Source organism: Saccostrea cucullata, unplaced genomic scaffold, assembly GCF_032062105.1.
Source record: "Saccostrea cucullata isolate Sc308-1 unplaced genomic scaffold, CSIRO_AGI_Scuc_v1 ctg8829, whole genome shotgun sequence".
Classification (NCBI taxonomy): Eukaryota; Metazoa; Mollusca; class Bivalvia; order Ostreida; family Ostreidae; genus Saccostrea; species Saccostrea cuccullata.
In genome coordinates, this window is record NW_026925592.1 from 15,386 (window position 1) to 24,252 (window position 8,867).

General features: G+C 32.2%; 1 protein-coding gene across 1 annotated transcript; it reads left to right on the forward strand.

Annotated features, from left to right (window-relative positions):
- Nucleotides 1-761: 761 nt before the first annotated feature.
- On the forward strand, nucleotides 762-8,418 carry LOC134269298 (proton channel OtopLc-like). Its single transcript, XM_062751492.1, has 5 exons — nucleotides 762-789; nucleotides 4,764-4,933; nucleotides 6,149-6,302; nucleotides 6,520-6,648; nucleotides 6,947-8,418. The coding sequence occupies exons 1-5, from the start codon at nucleotides 762-764 to the stop codon at nucleotides 7,729-7,731; spliced, it is 1,266 nt and encodes a 421-aa protein (XP_062607476.1). The 3' UTR covers nucleotides 7,732-8,418.
- The last annotated feature ends 449 nt before the right edge of the window (nucleotides 8,419-8,867 follow it).

The following is an 8,867-nucleotide window of genomic DNA, read 5'->3' on the forward strand; positions in this document are numbered from 1 at the left end:
ATGGTTTTAAAAGTTATGGCAAAAAGTGTAAAAAGCTTTTTTTAGCATATAAGTCACAGTTAAGGTCACAAAATCATTGACCTTGTTGTAAATGAAAGGGCTTTATTAGAGGAGTATGCATACCAAATATCAAGTCCCTATCTCCTATGGTTAAAAAGTTATGACAAACAGTGGAAAAAGCTTTTTTTTAGCATATAGGTCACAGTCAAGGTCACAAGGTCATTGACCTTGATGTCATTTGAAAGGACTTTAAAAGTGGAGTATGCATACCAAATATAAAGTCTCTATCTCTTATTGTTAAAAAATTTTTGGCCAAAGTTAAAGTTGACAACAGACAAACAGATAAACAGACAAACAGACAGGACAAAAACAATATATCCCAAAATATTGCCGGGCGCCTAAAAAAAATTTCCACAGTTGGATAGTTTACATCAGTATATGCATCAGCATTTTGAACTTTGATAAAAAATTTAGAAAGTAATTTCTTTGGCTCGATGGAAAGACAGATGGAAAGGAGGCGGACATGACAAAAACTAATACATGTATTCCTAATCATGGCGTAGCATAAAAAACTTGAATATACATTATATGAGGATGTTTCCATATCAAGATTATACATGCAAATTCAAAGAATTGTGGTCCTTTGCTTTCTGTGTTTAAGTGAATGGGATGCCATAATTTAAATTATGGCACATTGTGTATCAAATATGCATCCCTTTTCATATGTCACCTTTTTGAAAATTGGAAAAGGGGGGGAAAACATGGGATGCTCGAAATATTTTGTTGCAGGTAAAGTACATGTCAAATATGAAAGACCCATCTCTTTTCAATCAAAAGTTATATATATATAAATATATAATATAATATTTTTGAAAAGTAGGTTTAAAATTCTACATAAGGGGTTGAAAGTCAAAAGTCATGATATATTTAGAAAAGTCTTTTCACATGTAATATACATGAATAATTTAAATGCCATATCTTTTCTCTTTTAAAATGATTAATTTAAAATGTTATTTTTTTGGGAAAATAGGTAAAATTTTGAGGTCAAGGTCTCACTTGGGTTAAAAAATCATAGTACATTTAGAAAGTTTTGTGGTAATGTACCCTGTAAATTTTTAAAAACCCTATCTCATATTATTCAAAAGTTATGATCAAGGTTAAATTTATTGTGACAGATGCACATTTGTCAAAGATGGCCAGACTGACAGACAAATAAGATTTATTATTACCTAACTTACTATCCAAATAATAATTAGGCATTTTGAACTGTTTCACGGTTTACTTTATGTTTTTGCGTGATAAAAAAACAGTGAACTGTTGCCGGTCCACAGAATGAACTGTTGACTGGTTAAAGCGTATTGTGATATTAAAACATTTTGATGATCACGACATCACTATTTACCTGCTCTATAATGAAATTAAATTTTTAAAAAAAACACACAAACAATAAATTTATCAAGTATTACTTTAAAATAAAAATATTAATTTAGTCTTTATATTATGTATTCAGCTAATTAATAGACAAGTATGTGAATAAACAATTGTGAAAACTTTTTATTGATTGTTTGTGTGTTTTTTTTCCAATTTTAAATTTAAATTTTATAGTAGGTTAGGTAATAAAACACTTATTCAATGACTACTCGGTGAAACAGTCAAACTGTTGTCCCTCAGTAGTCCCTGGGGGAGACCTGGGAAACTGTTGCCCTTGGCCTTCGGCCTTGGGCAACAGTTTCCAGGTCTCCCCACTCCTCCCGGGGCAACAGTTTAATTTTCTTTTTATTCCTTTAAATTTAAATGATAAAGTTCCCTCCCTTTCCCCAAAAGGGGGGCAATTTAAAGCCCTTTCTGTTCTTTAGAAGAAATTTTGATGGGAAAAAAACCCCCGCATATTTCTTAACGCAAATCAATATTGTGTTTTTTTGTCATTTAATTGTTTGTTTGTTTTAAAAAATCCCTCTCAGGAATTTTTCACTCAAATGGAGACACCCCCCCTTAAAAATAATGAGGACAAGTTGGATTTGAGGTCAACATTCATTTTAGGAGTTTTCAACCATTAAGACGTAAAGAGAGGAACTCGATCCTTCCCTTCACCCCATCCCAGACCCCTGTTTATATTCATGACATGTATGCAAACTAGGCCTACTGCTTGTTTTACATTTTTAAAAAAATATGTTAATAGCCTATATACAAATACTTTAATGTGGTCCATCTCTTTGAATGATTTTCATTCCTAATTCTAGGAGGAATTAAAGGGTTTATGAATGAAATTTCAACAATTTTATCATTGATGCACTTTTATTTCATTTAATGCAGTCAATTTTGAACATTTAGTTAGAATCATTAGGAGAGTGGGGATGACCTCCCGGGGGGGTTTAAAACCTTTTTACCATTAAATTTACATAACATAATAACACAAAAAAACGCAAAATTTTGTATTGTAAAAGGAAAAAGTTTCCTACTATTTAGGAGTCACATGATAATTTTCCATTACTGTTTACGGGACTGGAAGGTTTTATTTGAGATCCCTCCCCCAATTTGCAGGACTATAATATAAAAAAGACTTTGGATGCCCCCCCCACCCTAAAAAAAGACACAGACACCACCATAACTTCTCCCTTTTTTTTGTTTTCAGAAAATTCTGGTCTGGAAGTCCCCCCTTCCCCCCAAAAAAAATTCTGTATTTTGTAACTGAATGTAACGTCGATAACGGGCGATAACTCTTTAGAATGTGAAATTCGTCTTATTGCAGCATTGGATGACCTTTAAAACCCTTTTTTAAAATTTAATCTAACCAGTTGCAATTTTAGACTATTTACCCCAAAACTATACCAAAAGTTACTTTTCCGACTGCCATAGCTCCAACTTCATGAAATATAATCCAATTAAACACAAAATAATTCCAACTGACATACATGCAATGATGTGTACACAACACTAGGCCTAGTACTGCACGTGCAGTGCTATCTAAAAATGATAATGGTAAAACTAGTACTTAAGTTAGGACCTGACGCAAGCCCAATGTGATACAGGTCTTCAGATACATTTACAGTATAAAACAAATTTAAAATTATTATTTACAAAAGATGTTTTATCTTAACTTTGCCATCTAGGCCTATTTCCAAAAACAGGAAAATAGGGTGTGTTTTCGCGTGTGTGTGTTTGGATGGGAGAAGGGTAGGGGTTGACTAAATTGATTGGGTATAAATGGTATATGGCGGGTTTTAAGGTGTTTCTGCCTAATCAAGTATAAAAAAGTTTGTACATTTTGGAAAAAAATTTATCAAAAACGCTTTAAACTAATTTGAATAATATTTGTTGTTGATCTATATAAAAAAAGGTTTTAAAAAATTTAAATTTTGGGGCCCAAAAAATTTTCCTCCCCCCCGTTTCAAACCTAATTTACATCATTAATTGAATTCTGTTTTTTAATTTCAGACTGGTAATAAAATTTTGAATATGAAATACATGTACCTATAAGATGAGGCCCCTGGTGACGGGTCACATGTTCACTTGAGAATATTATGCTAAATTTGATGAATACATGGAGGCCCTATTATGTAAATTATTAAATTATATTGACTTTTTCTTTGGTATTTTTTAATTTTGGGGGATTATTTAGAGGCAAACACCTTAGTGCGGGTATTACTGTCTCATGACAGCATCTAGTTATGAAGTTTCCACATCCCGCCTGAAAATAATCCCTGATCTAGTTAATGCTTAGTAAATGGTACAACACAAAGTCGTAGGTTTTTAACCATAATTGCCCTAACGGATGGTTACAGAGAGAGAGAGAGAGAGAGAGAGAGAGAGAGATAGTGTGTGCAATATAAAAGAGTAGATGAAAATTATCTGTATTCAACCAGGTTTCAAGTATCACTACCCTAGCCTTTAAAATTTTTTCCCAAGTACTCCTACAGAAATATATATTATATTTATATAAAAAAAACATAGCTAGACTGTCGGCAGGGATACTAAAATTCGAAAACTTTTTGTAACAAATAATTATAAAACAGTAACGTTCCTCAAAATGCACATTTTTTTGGTGGGTAAAATTTTTAAAAAAAACCTCAAATTGAATTTGACAGAAATGTCTGTTTCCAAGAATATTTAAATAACGGTCAAGTATTTTTGCATCCCCCCCCCGCCTAAAAAATTAAAAAAAAAAATTTCAAATGCCTAATATCAATCTAAAAAAATAGTTTCTCCGTGTGTGTGTTAAAGAACGTATAGATGTACACATAAAAATTATATTCTAGTTAATTGCTTTTAAGATTTGAAGTAAATAATTAACGTACATCAAATCTTGGTTTAGATTTGAGATAAGTACTAAAATAACCAGTTGTAATTGACAAATGAATTTTGCGAAGCAACCCAACTGAAGACTTTATACATACTTTTTATAAAATTTTATTGGAACTACATATAGATAGACAATTTACAGTTATACTTTATGAACAGCAGTTATAATACCCCCCTCCCCCTTTTAGCAGCGCAAATACCAAAATACCAAAAAACTTTTCTTTACTTGTGATATTTTCCCTGACCAGAATCTAATCAGCAGGGACTAAGTGTATTGATGTGCTAGTCTGTATGGAAAAAAAAATTCCTTATAGCGAAATTTTTACTAATAGAAATCTTTTAAAATTTTAAATATGATGTAGAAAAATGAAGATTATCTTATATATTTGTTAAAAATGAATTAAATAAGATATAAAAAATATTTTATTACACCTTTTTAAAGATAATTCCAATTTTATTTCCAGGTTTTGGAATTGGAAGTATGATACAGAGTGGGCTACATTTTGGGGAGTTATTTGACACACACCCCGACCCCCCTACTCACCCCTGTAAAAACATCGCTGAAGGAGCCCGGCCTATTTTACATCTCATATTCACATTTGTTCAGCTTTATTTTGTTTTCTTAAATTCCAAGGTGAGATTTTGTTTTATTTTGATTTTTTTTTACAGTGTACTATAATATACTCAAATTAGGTTATGATTTCTCGCTTGCGTGTTTATTATTTTTTATTTTTTTTATTTTTATACATTCAGAAAAATCATATAATTATCTAGTAAGTGCATTGTGTGAATTTCTTCTCTAAAGCAGGGTAGATCCTCATTAATTTATTTATTTTTGACATAATAATACATTTTAAATGTCAGAAAAAAATGTTTTATATATAAAATGAAAATTTTCTGCAACTTCTTACACCCTTAAAAACATACATATACATGATTTCACACATATAAAAAGTGTAAGGAACCTAATTTATGTATATTGATATATTCTTAGTACCCTTCTTATATAAATGAATTTTGGAAATAAAAGTATACAAACTGCAGACTATCACCCGTTCTTAAAATAAAAATGTTTCCGTGAAGATTAGGTAGGATGGAAAGTGTTGATAGTAGGTCCCTTGGATGTAAACTATCGTCCAGACGCTGTATACAAGTCAAATATGATATATTGTTTAAAGATAAACTTATCTTTTGCAAGGAATTGTTTAGATATTCTGTAAATTATACCTCGATGACCCGATACCTTGGTATTTCTGTTAACGCTGCAAAGGTGCATCCCCTGACAGTAAGGTGAACCATATTGCGATTAAACAGTCACCCGTAGCCAGTCTGCAGTGAGAAACTTCAAAGAACATTTTAAGACATTAACATTTACACATGCTCTTCGTTACTGTCGGTGGGAACAGAAGGGCATGCAAACACCAGCTAAACATATGTTGTGATTTTCGATATGTTTTGAAATATTGCAGTATTTGATGAAGTAATGGTATATAGGAACTTATCTATTCAACTGCTATTCAAATAAAACAATATTGAACAAAACTGTTTTCAACTTCTGCCGATATTTCTCTGTAGAATTAAAGAAAATCGTGTAGCACATCCATTAAAGATATCATTTATTTGGAAGCATAACTGTACAAAATACACACCTGCCAATTATGCTCTGTAGGCAATATAATATATGAACGTTCCATGTTATGAGTGTATATTTTTTAGGCCAATTCAAATTGTATAATCAATGTCAAATATATCAAAAAAGATTTAAGAAAACCTATCACTATGGAAGAGGTTCACGTTGCTCATATTCGCTATTTTGTTTGAGTGAATTAAATGGATTTTATGTTTTCAGATGTGCATACATCGATATAAAACAGTGGCGAGGTTTGGGTTGATGCACATGGTGGCTACAAACCTTTGTGTTTGGGTCCAAAACATTGTCCAGGAGACCTTGCGTGAAATCAGGCCTCTTTATGAAACAGATGTAGGCACCAATGAGACAACAGGTAACGAAATGGAGCAATAAATTTAAAGCATTTTAGGAAGTGTAATGCGACTGATATTAGATGTATATACTTTATATATATATACTCAGTAGTTGGTTATTTTTTACTACTTTAAAAAGAGGAAATTTTTGAATAAAAATCATTAAATTTAACAGTTGACTAGATAATTTAGCTTACAGTGAAAAGTCTTTTGTTTATAAACGCCGTATCTTTCCAGACTCGGATGTCCAAAATCAGACAAGATATCGCTTAGGTTGTACTAGGAATTCTTTGATGTCAGACGTTGTGGAGACATCTAGTTCTTACTTGTATCCATGTACCATTGAATATAGTCTCATCTGTGCAGGTATTTCAAATTATTCCATAATTTAAATTCACTGTAGCTAGTAAGTAATTGGCAACTTTACAGAAAATCGGCTACATTAATTTAGCATATGAAGTATTTACAGTAGGTTAATTTACTTTGCAATGAAAATTCATCTGTTGTTAATTAAACTAATACGACAAAGATTTAAAAAGAGTATTCACTTTTAGAGCTTTTAAAGTGAATTTTGTTTTAACCTGATCAGAACATGCATGTAATCAAATTCAAATGATTGCTGGGAACTCCATTTTTACCTACATTTTTTCTTTCATTTCAATAGGAATTTTGTACGTTATGTGGAGGAATATCGGGAATAATGGGCGGGCACCTGAGGAGATAACAGGTGACGAGGAAAGTAAAGCTAAATCTCACCGGATGACGGTCGACTGTTCCCGCTCTAGTCGTGGACTCTTTTTGGGAATTTTTATCCTCGTTGGAACAGTCATTACCATGATAACATTCTTTGTACTCATTAGGTCGCACAGTTATCTCAATACGGCCGTCAAACTGGAACATTTATCCGCTGTGGTTATTTACGTGGTGACGTCAATTGCCGTCGTGCTGGCATTCCACAGAATGCAGACGTTACGAGTGAATTCTGAGCGGGAATTGGATCTGGAGGAGTCGTTGCTTCTGCTGGGTCTAGGGGGTCTGTATGTGTTTACTTTTTTCAGTATTATTGCCGCCTCCATGAAAAAGGGACCCTCGGATTACTTAGTCATATTATCCAGTGTTTTTAGACTGTTTCAAGCCTCATTGCAAACAGTCTTCCTTTTAAGTGGAATGCGAAAGTCGTCATGGCGACGTGAACAAGAGAGACAAAAGCCTGGGCGGGAATATGTCACATTCTTGTTAGTCAGTAACATTGCATTGTGGGGCCTCAATACGTTTGAAATTCAGAGGTCTCGGGCAAACCCAGTGCAACTAGAATTTTACGGATTTGTGGCCTGGACAATTTTTAATCATTTATCTGTCCCATTGACCATTTTCTTCCGGTTTCACTCAACAGTGTGTCTGTCAAATATCTGGAAAAGTGCATGGAAAAGACGGATGCCGGCAGTTTAAACGTCTTTCATCTACTTTTTGCACAATTATAAAAATAACCATCAGATAAATGATTGTATTTGCTATATATATTGCCACCAACTTTTTCATATTTCTCAAACATTCATCAATGTCTTTATTTTTATATTCATAAACACATTTTTTTTAATGAAATCATAAGTCCGGAGATTTAAAGATTTATTTTTGTACTACTAAAATATCTTTTCATTGCCAAAGGGCTTCAAAGAAGTTACTATTGTTCTTATGTGTTCAATTTATATGATGTGCTTTTATTTCAATTATTTTATGTCATTTAAAATAAATTCCTATAGTACTGATATCTTTGAAACAAACGTAAAAATCCGCATGTGAACTTGAGACTGCATATTTTAAGAACTTAATATACTTCCTATTTTTAAACTGCATTTATAATGAATAATTGCTCAGCAAAATTGGCCAAAAGCACAAAAATAATCTAATATTGGAAAGATTCAGCGAATTTGAGACTTTTTAAGTAAATATACATCTTTTGTTAAACTGGTTGAAGTTAATGGTCCAGTAAACTATTATGCAAATTTTGATAGGATGTACAAGATGAAACCTGAATACCGACATGCGTTCAGGAGATAATGGTATCTTTCAGTCTTTCTTTATAATGTAATATACATGTATAATATCTGCATCAAATATTAATAAAACAGTGGAGAATATAGGTATTTAGGCCAACGATTGGCTCAAAATAGTTGAAACAAGACGCCATTTAAAGTAACGTGTGCAATGTGAATACGTGCCATTTCCCTTGTTTTCATTTGGGTTGATCCAAAGACACAAAAAGGTTACCTTGTGAGGTCTGTCATTCAACTATGAAGGACTCGTTTTGAAAAAAAATATAATAACTAGATGAAATCTCGCGCAAGCGCGGAGGAATTAATTATTTTTTATTTACTGTTAAGGTAAGTCACTCGTCAGCTTTTTAGAAAAGTTCACGCAGAACCTCTTGCTTAAAAAATATTTATTAAAATTCAATTTTTATGAAATATATTTTTATTCAACAATGTAATTTTTTTAACATTCATCGAAATCTACAAAGAAGCAAGATTTATGAGGGACTATTTCTTGTTGTGGAAGGATATTCAGCAGAAATTTCTGCAAATCTG